A 19,884-nucleotide genomic window follows, 5' to 3' on the forward strand; every position below is an offset into this window, starting at 1 on the left:
GGGAGAGATGTCACAAAAGAAATCTACTGTAGAGGCATTTAATTTTCAAAAGGGCAACTATGATAAAATGAGGAAAATGGTTAAAAAGAAGCTAAAAGGATCAATTCTAAAGGTTAGGACTATAAACCAGGCATGGATGTTATTTAAAAATAATATCCTGGAAGCCCAGATCAGATGTATTCCACATATCAGCAAAGGTGGAATGAAGAGGAAACGAGAGCCAGCATGGTTAAATGGTGAAGTGCCCAAAAACCCCCAAACAAACCATCCTTTAAAGAATGGAAAAAGGATCTGAATGAAGAAAATAAGAATAAACACAAGCACTGGCAAGTTAGATGCAAAGCATTAATAAAGAAAGTTAAGAATGAATATGAAGAGAAACTTGCAAAAGAGACAAAAACTGATAATTTTTTTAGGTACATCAGAAGTAGAAAACCAGTGAAGGAATCCGTGGACCGTTGGATGATCAAGGAGATAAAATTGCTATTTTGAAATATTGCTTCAATAAAAAAAGATTTCCTGTTTTGTGGTGGGAAGTTTCAGGTTTTTCCTGATGTTTTAAGAGCTACACAACTTAGACGGAAACAATTTCTGCAATTCAAAGCTAGAGTATTAGCTCTTGGAGATACTTTTTTTAAAATTCCCATCTAAATGTTTGGTTAATTTTGCTGATAGATATTATGTCTTCTTTGAGCCAGACTAGTTAGAAAGTCTGTTATTTGAGACAGAAGTTACATAAAGTGATCACAGTAAGGATTATTAGCTGAGATTGCCTTTATAGACAGCAAGGTGCAATAACTTTTGTCTTGATTGCTAATTGTTATATTGCTTACTTTTGATACTTGCATCCTATCTTTTCCTGTGACATGGACTGGTATCAAGAAATCAATGTGTATATCTAGTAAATTGAAAATTAAAAAAAGTCAATTAGTTTATTGTGGATTGTTGCAGTCAATTACCCCCCCCCCTTTTTTTTTTTTAAATTCCTGGTGGAATTCTGTGCGACTATGCAACGCAGAATTTGCACAGTCACACAGAATTCCCCCTTTCCCATGCAGAATCTTGGACGGTGTTAGCTATCAGGTCGTGGTACTGACAGTGATTCCCATACTTCCAATATTGAGAGCTCAATATATCTTTATTGGGAATAAAATAGGAAATTCAAAACCTACAGATATGATTAGAGGGAACAATATTGAGATGAATCTAACTAAATTTCTGGAAAATTCCTTGGAAGTAATTACAGAGAGGACTACCCTCATTGTGACATTTGCTTTGGAATTTGATAGGGACTTATTTCAAACATATCAATGAGCAATTTCTAGGTTCAACAGTACTTTTGTTTACTGATATATCTCAAGTAGTACACAAAAGACGGAAGGACTTTTGGCACATCGACCTAGAGTCAAAGCTTTTGATGCATCCTTTATACTGAAATTTTTTGCAAAACTTTTTGTGACTTTAAGTGGAAAAAAATTACCTATTCTTTGACCCAAAGGAAGGGTGGAGGAATAATAATTGGGTCGATAGTTTCTCCTAAATACACCACATCTAGCACACTCCCTCCACCCAATTCCCTGGTCATCCAGTCAAAATCGATCAGGGTCTACCACTCCTCCATCCCTATTCGCATTTGTCTTCTGTGGTCCTGTTCCCAGCGCTTCAGCTGTGAACACAGAATAGAACTATCTGTTAAGCAATTCAGCCTTTTCTTTAGCAGCTTCTACATATTCCTCCCCTTCACTTTTGAGTCTCACAATGCCACTTTTGTACTTCATCCTATCATTGATATCTCTAAAAAATGTTTTGTCTCCCCATTTTACCATGTCAGCTATTTTTTCTTCCATTTGTGTCTTCGTTTTCCTGACTACTTGACCAGCCTCTCTTAACTTTTCCAGATATTTTTTCCCATCTTCCTCTTTCTGCAATCTTTTGTAATTTATAAAAGCCAATCTCAAATTTCTTACCTTCTTAGCTACTACTTTTGAGAACCAAAGCGACCTTCTTTTCTTTTTACTTTTACTTACTTGCCTCACAAAAAAGATTGTCATCCTTACAATTCCTCTCAGTTTTGCCCATCGCATTTCTACTCCTTCCATTTTCATCCAGACAATTCCATCCGAACAAAGTTAGTTGAATTTTTTAATCTAGAAGCTTTACTTTTTGAATGAGCCCTTTCTATTCCCATCTTAACATTAAACCGTACCATGCAATGATCACTGGATGCTAGATGATCACTCACTGTAACATCAGAAACACTTTCCCCATTTGTAAGCACTAAGTCCAGTATGACCCCCATCTCACATGGGTTCCATTAACAACTGCTGGAACAGTTCTCCTTGTAGAGAATCCAGGATCTCCCTACTTCTAGAAGACCCCGCAATAGGAATACCCCAATCAATATCCGACATGTTAAAATCCCCTTTTTTTTAGATATACTCTGAATGTCTACTTTTAAATCTTTGTCCACTTCTTCCATCTGTGAAGGAGGCCTGTACATCACACCAATGTATAAATATTTACCATTCTCTCTTTCCAAACTGATCCACAGTACCTCTTCCTTGTCCTGCAGATCCTGCAATTGTGTGGCTTTAATATCATCTTTAACATATAACGCTACTTCCCCTCCTTTTCTTCCTACCCTATCTTTTCTGGACAGATTATAGCCCGGTATAACTACATCCAGTCATGGTTCTGTGATCGTCACTATATCCAACTCATCTTCTTCCATCATAGCTTCTAGATCCAGAATCTTGTTTCCCATACTTCGAGCATTAGTATAGACTGCTTTCCAGACATTGCCCCTTTTCCCACCCGTGTAGAGGTATTCAGTGATTTACTTACCTGAGGGCTTATACTTACCCTGGGGCTTTGATCACCCTGTCCCATCACTTTTAGTTTAAAGCCCTCTTCAGCCTGCTGCCAAAGACACTTCTTCCCTTCTTTGATAGATGTATACCATCCCTGCTCAGCAGCCTTTGGAAAATCATCCCATGGTCCAGGAGGCCAAAATGTTCTCGAAGACACCATCCTCGTTAGCCAAGCATTCATCTCCAGGATGCATGCTTCTCCGACCTGGCCCTTACCCTCGAAAGAGAGGATGGACGAGAATACCCCCTGTGCACCTAACTGCTTCACCTTCTCTCCCAGAACCACATAGTCACTTTTGATACATTCGCAGGGATACCTGGCAGTATCATTAGTGCCAATGTGGATGAGCAGCATCGGATAATAGTCATCAGGCTTGATGAGTCTTGGAAATCTCTCCATAACACCTTGGATTTTGGCACCAGGTAGACAGCATACCTCCCGGGATATCATGTCTAGTCTGTAGAGGGACGCTTCTGTATACCTCAGAAGGGAATCGCCAACCACCACTACCTTATGCATCCTAGTGGTCATAGATTCAGTAATTTTGAGGATTTCAAACTTTGGTCCTTCCTTTCCCTGGGATGCTCTCATCTCCTCCACTTCCAGGGCAGCATATCAGTTCTTCAGTTCAAGGGCAGAGGGAGTCACAGTGCCAATCTTGCAAGGGTTCCATAATCTGAATCCAGCTGTCTTCCCTCAGCACAGTCTCTTCTTCCACACTGCTGGAAATCTGTGACGCCTCATGAATCATTTCATTGATGTACCTCTCATTCTCATGGATGATTCTCAGTCTTGCCACCTCCTCTCTCAGTTCCTTTACTTCCTTCATGAGGGATTCAAGCTGAAGACAGCTTGCACATGGAACCACTCCCTCTGCCCGGGTAACATTTTCTGTCTGCACAGCTTTGGTGACACGATGTTTCCCAGCCATACCGTGGTTACAAAAGTACTTACACCTAGAAGAAAAAAGAAAGAATAGAAAAATCCTACCAAAGCAATGCCATGTTCCTGGTTGGCTGAAGAACCAAAAAAGCTCTGTCTTGGGGTGGGCGGGAGGGAATTAATCTTAAGGGTCACCTGTGGAGTCTGATCTCTTAGAAAGTCGAGGTAACAGCTCCACTCTTCTCCAATGGCACAGGAACCTGCAGCACTTTATTCCCAAGCCGGCCCGCTTGGATGACATAACTGGGCAGGCGAACTTGCTAGAAAATGGGGAGACCTCTCTCTCTCAGGATGCTCCTTCAGGTAACTCCTATCTGCCAGGTAACAGATCCACACTTCTCCCTGACTTCTTTTAAATGATGCTAATTAAGAATATCTCCTGAAAACAGAGGTACTACTGACTTCATAGGGAAGGGATGCTCACATTTAACAAACTGCTCTTATTCAAGATAATCAGAAAATAGCTATCACCAGAGACATCTTGATGAAAGTGGTATATCACAACAAATGGCCCTGCTTCCATAGCTGCCTTTGCTCTGGCTCGGCTATTAAGTGACATTATATATTGAAGTGACAGCATGCACAGTATGCTTTCAATTTTTATTTCTTTTATTTAGCTAGCAGCAATGTGTTATTTATTTACCTGCCACCAACAACAGCCATCACCAACTTAGTGGACTTGTATAACTATACTATAGCAGTGCTTCTCAACCTAGTCCTTGGGGGCATAACCAGGCAGTTCAGTTTTCAGGATATCCACAATGCATATGCATGAGATAGATTTGTATGTACCGTATTTTCGCGGATATAACGCGCACCCGTGTAAAACGCGCACACGGGTATAGCGCGCAGAAATCACGATATGTACAAAAACTTTTGTATACCGCGCTCACGGGTATACCGCGCATGATGCCCGACGCTCCTTTCGCCCGCCCTGACTTTCCGAGCGCTGTCCCGACTCTCCGTTCACCCCCCCTGACTTCCGTGCACTGCCCTGACTTTCCGTGCGCTGTCCCGACTCTCCGTTCACCCCCCCTGACTTTCCGTGCACTGTCCCCCCTTGAAGTCCTGTCCCCCCTTGAAGGTCTGTCCCCATCCTGAAAGCCTGATGCCCCCCCCGACGTCCGATACATCCCCCCCCCGGCAGGACCACTCGCACCCCCACCCCGAAGGACCGCCGACTCCCCAACAATATCGGGCCAGGAGGGAGCCCAAACCCTCCTGGCCACGGCGACCCCCTAACCCCACCCCGCACTACATTACGGGCAGGAGGGATCCCAGGCCCTCCTGCCCTCGACGCAAACCCCCTCCCCCCAACGACCGCCCCCCCCCAAGAACCTCCGCCCGTCCCCCAGCCGACCCGCGACCCCCCTGGCCGACCCCCACCCGCCTTCCCCGTACCTTTGTGTAGTTGGGCCAGAAGGGAGCCCAAACCCTCCTGGCCACGGCGACCCCCTAACCCCACCCCGCACTACATTACGGGCAGGAGGGATCCCAGGCCCTCCTGCCCTCGACGCAAACCCCCCTCCCCCCCAACGACCGCCCCCCCCAAGAACCTCCGACCGCCCCCCCAGCCGACCCGCGACCCCCCTGGCCGACCCCCACGACCCCCCCACCCCCCTTCCCCGTACCTTTGGTAGTTGGCCGGACAGACGGGAGCCAGACCCGCCTGTCCGGCAGGCAGCCAACGAAGGAAGGAGGCCGGATTGGCCCATCTGTCCTAAAGCTCCGCCTACTGGTGGGGCCTAAGGCGCGTGGGCCAATCAGAATAGGCCCTGGAGCCTTAGGTCCCACCTGGGGGCGCGGCCTGAGGCACATGGTCGGGTTGGGCCCATGTGCCTCAGGCCGCGCCCCCAGGTGGGACCTAAGGCTCCAGGGCCTATTCTGATTGGCCCACGCGCCTTAGGCCCCACCAGTAGGCGGAGCTTTAGGACGGATGGGCCAATCCGGCCTCATTCCTTCGTTGGCTGCCTGCCGGACAGGCGGGTTTGGCTCCCGTCTGTCCGGCCAACTACCAAAGGTACGGGGAAGGGGGGTGGGGGGGTCGGGGGGTCGCCAGGGGGATCGCGGGTCGGCTGGGGGGGCGGTCGGAAGTTCTTGGGGGGGGCGGTCGTTGGGGGGGAGGGGGGTTTGCGTCGAGGGCAGGAGGGCCTGGGATCCCTCCTGCCCGTAATGTAGTGCGGGGTGGGGTTAGGGGGTCGCCGTGGCCAGGAGGGTTTGGGCTCCCTTCTGGCCCGATATTGTCGGGAAGTCGGCGGTCCTTCGGGGTGGGGGTGCGAGGTGGTCATGCCGGGGGGAGATGTATCGGACGTCGGGGAGTCGGCCGGGCAAGAGGGCTTGGGCTCCCTCTTGCTCCGATCGTGGATGCGGGTGCGGGTGGGAGCGCGTGCGAGCGGTCGTTCGGGGTGTGGGTGCGGGCGTCCCTGCTGGGGGGGTGAATCGGGCGTCGGGCGGGGTGGGAACTTTTGTATACCGCGCTCAGGCATATAACGCGCGAGGGGTATGCGCGGTAGGTAAAAACGCGTATAACGCGCGCGTTATATCCGCGAAAATACGGTACTGCCTCCTTAGGATCTTATGCATATTCATTGTGGATATCCTGAAAACCTGACTAGTTAGGTATGCCCCTAGGACTGGGTTGAGAATCACTACAGTATAAGGCTTATTTTCTTTGTGACTTGCAGAAAGGAATTTAAAAAGAAATTGCCTGCTTTTCAAAGATTGAAAGCGATTTTAAAGGTTATAAATGGGTAATCTCATGTTGGTTGATCATTATAATGCCACTATCATCACTACTTTACAACCTTGCAGAAAGCAGCACAAAATTAAATGAAATCATTACCAGATGTTCAAGTTTTTTTGTTTTATGACCTATCTCAGTTATTGCTCCTTTCAACATCTTTAGAATAGTGAACTACATATGATTCAGGGGCAGTTTAAGTTGAAATACTCATTTTCCAAAGTTATTTAATTGCTCGATAAGATATATCAAACTCAACAAATTAGAAAAAAATTCCACAATAAATGGATTCTGCAAGGTGACTGTCTATCACAGCCATGCTGGTGTAAGCAGCAGTAGCTGCCAGAATTGCCATGGTTGCCATAGCCTCTTTTTTAATTGACTAACTAAATTATTTTGAAGGCTATTATTTTTTCATTTAAATGTTTCCAAACTGAAGTTAGTTACTCGGGATGTGTCTATAATAAATAAAAGAGTTTTGAGGTTTGAAATACTGTACATAACAAATTAGGCTTGCTTTGCTAAGTATGCTGTGAAAACTGTAAGGCTGTTTATAGCTATTCTGCATGCTGTTTTAGATTCTTTAATTTGCAATTTTTCAATCTGTATTTTTATCTTTTCATTCTTAATTTTTTAGGGCTGAATTTTGATTAAAATTGGTAATTGTGATTAATTACAAGATTAAAGGTATTTATTCCCCATCTCTACCCCAGCTGTTCATGACCCTGGGCAATGAAAGGTTAAGTGACTTGCCCTAAATCACAAGAATCTGCAGGGGGAGAAAAATACTGTATATACTCGAACATAAGTCAATCCCCCCATTATTCCCCCCCCCCCAAAAAGGAGGAAAAATTGTTGACTCGCATATAAGACGGGGGCTTAATATTCAAGTGCCATGCCCTGCCAGGATCTGCACCCAGTGTCCCCTCCCACATGCCCTCCCCTGCCAAGTTCTGCACCCAGCCCCCTTCCCTCCCTGCCGGGCTCTGCACCCAGCCCCCTTCCCTACCAGGCTCTGCACACAGCCCTCTTCCCTTCCTACCCTACCAGGCTCTGAACTCAGCCCCCTTCCCTGTCAGGCTCTGAACCCAGCCCCCTCACTCCCTGCCAGGCTCTGCATCCTGTCCCCGCTCTCTGCCAGGCTCTGTACCCTGTATCCTCTTTCCCTTCTAGTTGTCTAGTGGTAGATTGGGACAGGAGGGATTCCTCCTGTCTCCCATCCCAATCGATACTAACAATTTTTTACCACCCTCCTCCCAGCGGTGTATCATGCGCTGAGCCCCTCCTGCCGATCTCGTGGCCAGCAGTCAGCGGCGCACCCGGACCAGCACGCAGGAGCAAGCTTTTCGAGCTACCACCCAGTCCTGCGCTGCTCCCTGAATGATTGCCGCGAGAACCGCAAGTCCCGTGAGATACACTGTTGGACCACCAGGGAAAAGGTACGCAGGGAGGGAGGGAGTAAAAAATTGTTAGTATCAGCCAGGATGGGAGGGATCCCTCCTGTCCCAGCCTAACGGCAAGCCTGCAGTAAGTCCAGGAGGTTGTCAGGTGGTCACTGGGTGATGGCCCGAATATAGGATGAGACCCCCATTTTTGGGCTATTATCTGTAAAGAAAGCAGCATTGAATACAGAGACAAAACAATCAATATACCAGCATTACATCTTTATTTTCAGCAGATATAACCACATAATTATTTAGTCAACAGATGAATACTGCTGCTATCTCAACCTGCCTCTTTATATGTACAGTATAGGACCATTTGGGAATTTAAATAGCTTGATCCTATCTGTATGGTATTTAGAAATAAATGACCAGGACAATTGTGTGTTTTCCAGCTGGTAGCAAACTCATTCTTGACTTTGAATACTGGCTTCAATGTTTAACTTGTGAACATGAAGGAAATGGTACACACCTTTCCCCAAAATTTCTAATCAAAAAGGGTCTGACCTAATAGCCCTGCTTTGATAACTCTGTACTTACCAAACTGCAGGTGATCTTCCAGCTTAACCTTTTCCTATTGTGTGTCCCGGATGACGGGACATTCCAAAAATGGCATAGATAGTGGATAAACAGTCTGTATGGACTAATAAAGAGCCAGGAACACAAAATATTTGAATTTACAGACTTATGACTTATTTACATTATGTTTACAATAGCCGTACATGATAACGGTGAATAATACAAAACTTTGCTACAATAATTACGATTGGAACCAGCGTAACAAAATTTATTACGATAGGAAAAGGTTAATGATATTTCATGATATTCTACACATAATAGATCACAATATCAGCAAAAAATGTTTTGGAAATTTCATAAAACATGCACAATTATCCAGTGATGATACTATACCCAAGTCCTTTCTTCAGATATGAAAGCCATGTCATTTGCACAAAAAGTTCCAACAGAATAAATTGCCTCCTTTCTAGGACAAGTGTATATACAAACAGAATAAATATCCTTGTCAGGGTCTCCTAGGATCCTGTTACATATCAGAAGATTATGTTCTTACCTTGATAATCTTCTTTCCAATAGAAAAGCAGACGAGTCCTGAACCTGTGGGTAGTACATCTTCACCCATGTGAAATGCAGAAGGTATCATCTACATTTTCAACTCTGCCTCCCTACATCACCAGGCACTGCCCTCTCTCATCAGTTTGTACCAAAGCAGAGATAACCCCTGAAAGAGGAGAAATAACAAGGAACACTGTGAAAATCCCCAATCACATACTTTGATCTGCTCTGCAAGAAAACACAACTCATTAACAAATGCAACACAGCCCCATTTCTATTTTATAGTGGTTTCTTAGTAAAAGGGAATTAAGAGAATATAATTTTGTGTCTTCCTCAGAATCTGATTTGGGGATAGAATTAACTTGCATTGAATGGAAAAAGGTGTTCCATGAAGTACAAAAATCCTCTATTTGTGTTTGAATTAAGGAAAATGCATACAAGGTTCTTTCATGTTTATATTATACTCCCAAAAAATTAAAACTATGTACCCCAATGTAGCCATTGATGTATGTTGTAGATGTTTGCAGGAGAAGGGTTCATACTTGAGTACCTAATTGTAAAACCACTTAGATAACCTTGATAGGCGGTATATAAAATCCTAATAAACTTGAAATTTGAAAAATACGAGTATTATCACATCTGGTGCGATTGTGGAAAAATCCAAACATTTTGGGCCACAATTGTACATCACTTGGGAGTGGGTCTGGGTACCCCATTCCCTTTGGACCCTAAAGCTTGTCTTTTAGGTTTGTACAATAAATGGTGCCACAGATGGCAAATGTGACTTAAGAGAATGTGTTTGGCTGCTGCCATGTGTGTCATAGCAGCAAAGTGGAATTATTCCAGTGGGCCTATACTACAGGATTGGACTAATAGACTGCAGCTCCATGAAGAACTTGATATGTTAACTGAGAAACATCATGGTCGTTATGACTCCACACAGGAAATACGGACTCAATTCAACTTGATCTTGCAAAAGGGCTGAGGAGGAAGTATGTGTTAATATCAAATTAAATGCTGGTCTGACTGTAGTTTTTTACATACCATAAAATGTTTTATTGTTTTACCTTCTGTACTCTGATAAGGATATGGGGTGGAGGGAAGGGGAAGATAGGGGACCATTTCTTTAGCTGTTTGTTGCTGTTTTACTTGCTGTACCTTGTCCCTGTGTTGTTTTGGGTGTTATCTTTATCGCAAATTTACATACCTTATAATGACTAGGAAGTCAATTCAAAGCGGTGTATAATGAACATGTTATGGAAAAATGTTAAACTTTTCAATAAAAATTTAATGATTAAACAACAACAAAAAAGCAACACAGCATCAATAAGGTGGAATGAAAACCATCTACCTTAGTGCAACCACCACTAACACTTGTTGACTCTGACTTTGTCATGGGCAAACCTGTACAGACACACCTGTCTCTCTGAAGCCATAGCTTCATATTGCTTTATCTTGCTTACTGTATTTTTCGCTCCATAAGACGCACCTGACCATAAGATGCACCAAGTTTCCAAGTTTATTAGTTTTTTAATATCCCGACCATCAAGCAAATGTCTGGCCGGTTAACAGTGTTTTGTAAAAGCTAAAAATGTTATAAAATAATGTGAACGTATATGACGTAGACTAGACACACTGGAAGGTGAGGGAGTTAAGGGGAGGAGGGGAGAAGTTACATAATTTAGTAAAGAAGGAGAAAGTGGGGAGGGGATAGAACGTGAGGAATAGGGTAGCATTGTTGCAGCATATACTTATTCGCTATAATATTCAGAAAGAGGGAGAGTGGGAAACGAATAAGAGAAAGACTTAAGAGAAGGAGGAGAGTGATTTGGATTCAACCGAAAGCATCTTGAAATAAGAAAGTCTTTAAGCCGGTCTTGAATTTGTTTAGATTTTGTTCGTCCCATAAATATTGTGGGAGAGAGTTCCATAGTGTGGGTGCAGTTACTGCAAAATTGGTTTTTCGGGTGTAAAAGAATTCTTTTAAAGAAGGAATGAAGAGGAGTTTTTGGTCAGAGGATCTTAAAGTACGAGGGGAACATTGTGGAATTAGTAGTTTATCAAGGAATAGTGGTTGATGGAAAAGTTTAATTTTAAAGGAGAGTAAAATGATTTTGTAGGTGATGCGATGCGTGATGGGGAGCCAATGAGCTTCTTTAAGGAGAGGAGTAACATGATCAAATTTACCTTTTTTGTATATTAATTTTATTGCAGAATTTTGTATTAATTGCAGTCGTCGTAGTTCTTTTTGGGGGAGTCCATTAAGGAGGGAGTTACAATAGTCTAGGTGGGAAATTACTAGTGAATGAGTCAAGATATTGATTGAATCAGTATCTAGGATAGGACAGAGTGATCGAATAATACGGAGTTTAAAAAAACAGGTTTTTACGATCGAACTTATGTGGTCGTGAAAACCCACCTGAAGAGAAGGAAAAACCAATAAAAAAAATTCTGAACCAAATGGTGTGCCTTGTAACCTGTCCCCCCTCTGGTGGTCTGGTGGTAGGCTGGGACAGGGTACAGAGGCACGTCTAGTGGTGGGCACGTCTAATGGCAGGCATGTGTAGTGGCAACCAGCCAGCTCCCAGCTCCATGCCAGTTCCAAGTCAGCCAGCCCCAAGCCAGCCATCCAACTAGCCAACCCACCCCAAGCCAGCCTGCCCCCAGCCAGCCAGCCAGCTAGCCCCAAGACAGACAGTCAACCCCAAGCCAGCCAGCCCCAAGGCAAAGGCAGGCACCCCCTCCCCCCGATACCTTTTTTCCCCATCCCAGTGGTCTAGCATGCTTTCCTCATTCCTGTCTCAGTTCTCCTGCTCTCTTCCGGCACCAGCACCGGCACAGCGGTGCATGAGCCAGGCATGTGCTTTTTTGCATGCCTGTTTGGTCCCTCGCTACACTCCGAATGGCAGCTATTCGGAAATGTCATGGTGACAGGCCAGAGAACCTCTCTCTAAACGAGCTCGAAAACAGGAAAGACTGGCCACCTGAATCTTTAAAGAACTGACCACCAAGCCCTTTTCTAGTCCTTCTTGAAATAAAGATAGGGCTCCAATTGCCGCAATCCTAACTGGCTCTCTCTCTTGCTCCAAAACACCAGTGTTGAAATGATTTCCAGGCTATTGCATAAGCCACTGTCACTGGTTTCTTGGAGCGAAGGAATGCAGCTATAATCACCTTTGAATATCCTCTTTGTACAAGGGCCGCATGCTCAAGAGTCATGCCGTAAGCCCAAAGTGTTCCAGATTCTCTAAGGTGACTGGACCCAGCAAGAGCAGTGTCAGATGGAGAGGGAGTCTACTCTGATCTCTTTGCAGCTGGACTAGATCCATATACCAAGGGCGACGTGGCCAATCTGTAGCCATGAGGATCACCAGCCCTTGATGAATTGCCATTCTTCAAATGACTCAGTCTATCATTGGCCAAAGCAGGAACACATACAAGAGATTCCTGGTAGGCCAAGGTTGTACTAGAGTGTCCACACCGGTGCTTCCCTGCTTGCACTTTCGACTGAAGTATCACACAGTTTTATGATGCAAACTGACACTCTCAGAACAATTGTTGAATGCCCCCAGCTCTGAACAATTTTGTTGAATGCTATTTGGGACAGGGACCACTCTACTGGGTCCAGCATCTGTCGACTGAGAAAGTCCGCTTGAATTTTATTCACTCCCGCTACAGGGGGTGCTGAAAAGTTTTCAGTCCAACCAACTTCCTAAATTCTGAGCATTATTTTTGCCACCTTAGCTGAAATGAGTGTTATTTTATTTTGCAAAGTGTCAATTTACAGAATCGTAATGCTATGTTTTGACATTGTTTCAGATCATTGATTAAACCATGTCAACAAAAAGTATGGAATTTTCAAGTATGGAACTCTGAGCCGTCATGAATTTCCAATTACTGTAGAAGAAAAATCCAAGGGAAATCCATGAATGGATGATGCAAATATTGAATAACAAATGCTCATTATACTTAACAGTGAAGAAGTGGTGTGTAAATTTTCAGCATGGAAATTTCAAGACTAAAGATGCAGCAAGGTCTTGGAGTCCTCAAACGGTGTGAACTCCAGAAATTGTTGACCATGTCCATGACCTGATTTTGGCACATCAACAATTATCGGCTAAAACAACTGCCGAGACACTTGATATTCAGGGAACATGTTGGATGTATAACCCACAAGCAGCTGGGCATGCAGAAGATGTCAGCCAAGTGGGTGCCCAAATGTTTGAATGCTGATGAGAAATGATGTTGAGTGGACACTTCAAAGTTGATTTTGCTGCATTTTCAGCAAGCCGGTGCCAACTTATCGGAACGACTAGTTACTGTTGATGAAACATGGTTACACCACTATGAGCCTGAGACAAAACAACAGTCTATGCAATGGCAATACTCAGGTTCTCCAAAGTCCAGGAAATTCAAGACCCTTTAATTGAGCAGGAAAGGTCATGGCCAATGTTTTGGGATCAGGAAGGTGTTGTAATAACTATCTATCTTCCAAGGGGCCAAACAGTTAATGCATAATATTACTGTAACTTGCTGTACTGTTTAAAGGAGGCACTGAAAGAAAAAAAGAGAGGGAAGCTGCAAAAGGAGTTCTCTTTTTTGCAAGACAATGCACCTGCTCACAAGGCTGACAAAACGATGGATGTTTTGATGCAGTTGGGGTTTCAGTGCCAACCATCCACCCTACTCACCAGATTTTGCTCCATCTATTTTCTGTTTCCAAACCTTTAAAAGAGTTTGAAAGGGCTACAATTTGAGTGATTTGAGATGACTGCAGTAGCAGAGAAGTATTTCAGTGACCAGATATCAGAGTATTTTTTTGGAAGGATTACAGAAACTTCAGACATAATACGCCAAGTGTGGAATAATTTGTAAGTTTCATGGCTCCACATCATTACCTTCTTGGTTGGGCTGAGAACCTTTCAGCACCCCCTCATACATGTGCTGCCGAGATGGTTAGCAGATGGTTCTCTGCCCAGTGAAATAACAGTTGGGCCTCCAGTTTTAACGGCACATTCTTGATGCTTCATTGTCTGTTGATATAAGCCACTGCTGTGGCATTGTCTGAGAAGACTCTGACCACTCTCCTAGCAGCCCTGGGCCAAATGATCTGACCTCCCCAGCTGTAGAGGCTGACATCTGTAGTCAGGATCACCCACGTTGCTAAGCACAGAGGCAATCCTTTGGATAGTGTCTCTGGCTTTAGCCACCATCTCAAACTGTGACAGGTTTCCATTGTCCAATCCAAAGACGTCGCATATCTCCCTTTTGCCACCATCATCTTCTCTCCCCAGCTCTCCAAGACTATCAGCAGCAGCTAGTAGCTGTGCTTTTAACTTCCCCACAAAGCTGCCATTAGCATTACTTTAGTGATTCCATCAGGCATCTTCAGGGCCTTTGCTAGGCTGGCCTGCTTCCAATGATGCAACTTTCTCTTTCCTTGGAGGTGAAAGACCTGGAGACTGCCTGATGAAATCACTAAAGTAATGCTAGCAGCAGCGGTGTAGAGAAGTTAAAAGCAGACAGTGAGCTGCAGTTAGGGCAGGGGTCAGCAACCTCATGGCTCATGAACCAAATGTGGCTATTCTTGCATGTGGCTGCAGCTCCCCAGGCATCAACCCTTTAATCTTCCTCCCAACCCCCATCCCCGCCCCCCCCCCCCCCATGGCCTACTGAGGTACCTGGTAGTCCAGCAGGGGTTTTTGTGGCAGGAACTTGGCCCTCTCGCTCAAGCCTCCTCACGGCTGCCTTCTAAAATAGCTGCTCGCAGCATTTCCTGTAGTATCGCGAGCTGCTGCGAGAGGTTGTGGAAGCCATCTTAGAAGGCAGCTATGAGGAAGCATAAGTGAGAGGGCCACGTTCCTGCCACAAAGACTCCCACTGGACCACCAGGTATATTGATAGGCCTGGGAGGGGGGGATCTTGGGGTTGGGAGGGAGATTAAAGGGTTAGGGCCTGAAGAGGAGAGAGAACCTTGGCTATGGGTAGGGGGTAGGGTAGAGAGGAAGGGATGAGAGGTGCAGAGACCAGCTAGGGGTTAGAGGGGAGAAGCACTACATTTTGCAGATCTTTGTAAATCTTAGGTCAAACAATTTGAATAAATTGGCTCTTTGCTGTAAAAAGGTTGCCGACCCCTGTGCTAGGAGAATGAGAGATACTGCTGGACATGGGAAGGGAGAGGGATAGGGAAGGGAGAAGAGGTGCTGCTGGACTTGGCAGGAAGGGAAGGGTAGGGAAAGGTGCTGCTGGACTTGGCAGGAGGGGAAGGGTAGGGAAAGGTACTGCAGGACTCGAAGGAGAGGGGAGGGAAGGAAAGGGAGAGGTGCTGCACGCTGTCTGCCACAAACCCATAGGGAAGGAAAAATGTTGCAGGAAAGATGACAGTGGTGTGAGAGGGAGAAATGGAGTGAAGGGTAAGATGATGCATGGGAAAGAGCATATTAGTTGTGGCTGGGGTTGGGGGAGAGAGAAGGAAGGAAAATTGTTGGGGGTGGGAAGGAGGGATGTCACACTCGAGAGAAGGGGGGAGAGAAAGCATGCAGGAGGCAGAAAGTGTTGGACTCATGGAGAGAGAGAGGGAGAGATGTTTAATGGGGAGGGCAGAAAGAAGGGAAGGAAAGATGTCACACTCAGGGGAAGGGGGAGATGGTAAAGAGTGAAAAGTTGGACTCATGGAGGGAAAAAAAAAGATATTGATTAGGAGAGGGAATGAGGTCCGGAGAAAAAGTGTGCAGGAGGCAGAGAGAAAGAAATGTTAGATTAGGAAAGGGGCCCAGAAAGGAGGAGGGGGTGATGTTGAACTGCAGGGGGCAGAAAGGAGGAAGAGAAGGATAAATGTTACACGGGGGGGGGGCAGGAGAGGTGACTCATGGAAGGGACAACTGTCAGATCCAGAGAAGAGTGATGGAAGGAGTGTGAGAGAGACCACTGGAAGGGGAAGGGAGAGAGAAAGAGAGAGAGATGCCAGACCAGGGAATGGAAGGGAAGGAGGGGAGAGAGAAATACCAGACTAGGGAAAGATGCCAGACCAGGAAATGGAAGGGAAAGAGGGGAGAGAAAGATGCCAGACTGCAGGAAGGAGAGGAGAGAGGTGTCAGACTGTGGGAAAGGGGAAAAGGAAGGAGAGAGATATCGGACCACTGGGAGGAGGGAGGGAAGGAGAGGTCAGGGAAACAGGGAGGGAAAGAAAGAGAGATGCCAGATTATGGAAGAGGAGAGAGATAGGAAGTGAAGATAAGACATGGAAAAGTAGATTTTGAGTAGAAAGCAGAAAAAAAGGAAAAAAGTTTATTGTTAAAAGTTATTGCCAAACATGGATGCAGGGCAGAAAGTGAAGGAGAGAAAAATAGTCAATGAATAAGAAGACCCTGGAAACACAGTTAAGAGAAAATGATTTTATTTTCAATTTAGTGATCGAAATGGGTCAGTTTTGAGAATTTTATCTGCTGTCTATATTTTGCACTATATTTGTCTATTTTTCTGCAGCTGTTACTGAGGTGACATTGCATATTTTAAAGTCATCTGCCTTGACCTCTTAAATGATAATTAATATTTTCTATGCATACAGTGTGCTTTGTGTAGTTTAATTGTATGGTTACCATTATACCATATCATATCAAGTCTTGTATACCGAAAATGTCAGCTAGGAATCATTGCAACTTACACAATATTAGAAATGCTACATGCACATAGATATTACAAAGAAATTGCATGGAAGATATCATGCTGGCGACTACATGGGAAAGGGTCAGTGCATTGAGGAAAAAAGGTGAATTTTTCAGTGCTTTCCTGAATTGGAAGTATGTGGGTGTTTGTTGAAGGCTGCCCCGCGAGGTTGTTCCAGATTCTGGATCCCTGAAACTCGAAGGTCTCAAAGAAAGCCTTTCTTTGAACATGGCATGCAGAGGGGGGTGGGTGGTAGTTTCCATCATTGGATTGTCCTTGAGTTGTGGAAGGATTGTTTGATTTGGATGACGGATGCGAGTCCAGCTGAGTTCTCACCGTATATGGCTTATTTTATTGTATTGAGATGTACACTGCTATACTCTTTAATTCATTGTACGTAAAGTTTCTCTTTATTGTATTTACATTTCCTTCATTGTATTCACAGTTTCTTTTATTGTAAACCGCCTAGAAGTCGCAAGATAGCTGGCGGTATATAAAAATAAAGTTATTATTATTATTATTATTATTATGTACCAGGCATACTACCTTGAAATGGACCGCTTCTGACTGGCAACCAGTGTAGTTCCTTAAGGAGAGGTGTAACCCTCTCATATTTGGTCGTGCATAAGATTAACCTCACTTGTATTTTGGAGCAATTTAGTTCTCTTAAAGTCTTTCTCAGCAATATAGCAGTAGAGGGAATTAGAGTAGTCAAGGTAGGGGAGGAGGACTGCTTGGCCACCTTCCTGAAGTTTGTTGGGCTCAAGGCTGATCTAATGGTTTTGAGTTGTCTTAGACAGTAGAAGAATTTCTTGACCAGTGAGCTGACCTGGTCTCTCATGGTTAGGTCCGAGTCAAGGATAACTCCAAGAACTCTAGATGATCTGCTTATGGTTATCTTACCTCCCGAGGCAAGGGTAAACTCTTGGTGTGGCGAAGTAATTTGGTTGCCAAACCATAGTACCTTTGTCTTCTATTTAGTTTGAGGAAGCACTGGGGAGACCAATGCTCAGGTCCTCTATTAGTGTGGAGATGTACTGAATCGTGTCTGTGAAGGTATCTTTTTCTACACAAAGGAGGAAGATGTCATCTGCATAAGAGTAGTTGTGAACATGGGGACCAAGGTTTATCCTGCCAAGGGCACTCATGTGTATGTTGAATAGTGATGGTGAGAGGGGAGAGAGCCTTGAGGGACACCACATGTCACTTTTCATAGCTGAGATTTACCTTGGCCTTTCCTAACTTTGTAAGTTCTCTTGGTCAGGAATTCGTTGAACCATTTCCCCTGCCCATCTATTCCAAGCTCATCCAAGTGTAGGAGCAGTAGAGAGCATTACGTATTGTTAATAAGATTATATTATGTGTATATGAAAAATGAATGGAAAAAACTGCAATTTAATTAGTACTATTATTATGAGCTGAGCTTGGGCACGAGTACTCGGTTGATATTTGTTAGACTTAAGGGTACTTGGCTTGAAGAAGTTGAGAAACACTACTCTAAAGCAACCAAAGCCTCAAAAAAAATGTCAGATAACACCTGAAAATAAAAAAATTAAGCAAGCAGATGAAAAAGACACCTTCTCAACTCACTCGCAGAAGAGAGCACTGGGGAGAGAGGGCAGTGCCCGGTGATGCAGGGAGATGAAGTTGAAAATGTAGATAATTACCTTCTGCATTGCTTGCAGGTGAAGATGCACTACCCACAGGTTCAGAACTCATGTACTTTTGCACTAGAAATTGAAAATCTGGTATAAAACATTAAATACGTATAAAGAGACACTGTGATTTTATGAGATCATCATCATTATCTCTGAACAGCTTTAACTTAGTTCATAAAAAGATATCACAGCCCAATAAGAATTCAGCTCACTGATATGGCTACTACACTCATCATAATATAAACCAAGTACAAAAGAAATGTACCTTTCCAAGGATAATATCTGAGAGACCTGATTTTTTAAGAAACAATGCAGCTTCAGTAGGTCCCACTCTTCCAGTATGGGCAGGATCTACCTGCAAATAAAAAAAGAGTCACCCATGAAGTGTTCTCAAATATAAACTCAAATACATAACAATTTACCAACATATTAATCTGGGTCAGAATCAAGTTACAGTGTTCTCCCTAGCGTGTTTTAGCCGGGCGCTCCGCCCAGCTAATTTAGGTGAGTGCCCGGCTGTCATCTTGCATCCACAGATCTACAAGCAGCCCCGCTCATCCTACCACCAGCATCAAAGCTGCGTGCCAATCCTCTTCCCCACTCCTATTCCTTCACCGTGAATAGAGAGGGGTAAATTTGCATAGTGTTCCAGGCCACGCGCCAACCCTCTTTCCTACTCCTACTCCTTCACCGTAAACAGGGAGGGGTAATTTGCAAAGCGTTTGTGGCATGCAGCCTCGAACGCTATGCAAATTACCCCTCCCTGCTCATGATGAAGGAGTAGGGGCGGGGAAGCAGCGGAGGTAAAGCCCCGCCCGTCACGAGGGCCCCGGTGGGATGATGCTCTAGTCTAGTACAAGTGGGAATTTTCGGCAGGCTGCAACATCAAACTTACATCAGGAAGAGAGAATAGGTCCTGTATCAAAGACAGGTTTACCATAAAGAGAAGAAGCCCAGCAAAACAGATTTTCAAGTTTTCAGCAATATCATTAGGATTCAGCATTCTGGAGGGCACAATTAGCCTCTGCGTTAACAGTTGTGAATCCCAGAGCCTATAAAAGTAGAGAACGGGAAATGCACCAGGAAGATGGACATGTAGGGAATGTTCATCTTCAAACCATTAAACTGGATTTGACAGAAAAGCACAATTCTTCCAGATAGATTGTGAAATGGGATTGGGCAAGTAATTAACTCTTTTGCATTTATTGGTCTACAAGAGAGACTACTGTGATTGAGTATAACGCCCTCCCCCCAATTTGCTGAGCAAATCAGTTAAAAGCCACTAAATGCAAAACTCATAGATGCGCTGGATCTGGACACCGGGGATGGGGTCAGAAAAGGACCTTGAGAAGTGGCAGGAAAGCAGATTTGAACTAAAATGGAAGGGGAAGACAGGGCAGATGCTGGACTAGAGGGTGTAAAGAGGGGAAACACCCTGAACCAAGGAGAGAGAGATGCCAGACCCTGGGAAGGACCTGGATCAAAGGTGGGA

At 44.5% G+C, this 19,884-nt stretch overlaps 1 protein-coding gene across 11 annotated transcripts in view; it reads right to left on the reverse strand.

Annotated features, from left to right (window-relative positions):
- The window catches only part of EPS15L1 (epidermal growth factor receptor pathway substrate 15 like 1), a 395,592-nt gene that overhangs the window by 313,080 nt on the left and 62,628 nt on the right, over nt 1-19,884 (reverse strand). For all 11 annotated transcript variants that reach the window (XM_033956496.1, XM_033956490.1, XM_033956493.1 and 8 more), the window contains one exon: nt 18,658-18,747. In XM_033956496.1, coding sequence (XP_033812387.1) covers nt 18,658-18,747 — 90 coding nt within the window. The remainder of the gene's footprint in view (nt 1-18,657; nt 18,748-19,884) is intronic.

The sequence above is a fragment of the Geotrypetes seraphini genome, chromosome 8, assembly GCF_902459505.1.
Source record: "Geotrypetes seraphini chromosome 8, aGeoSer1.1, whole genome shotgun sequence".
Lineage (NCBI taxonomy): Eukaryota > Metazoa > Chordata > Amphibia > Gymnophiona > Dermophiidae > Geotrypetes > Geotrypetes seraphini.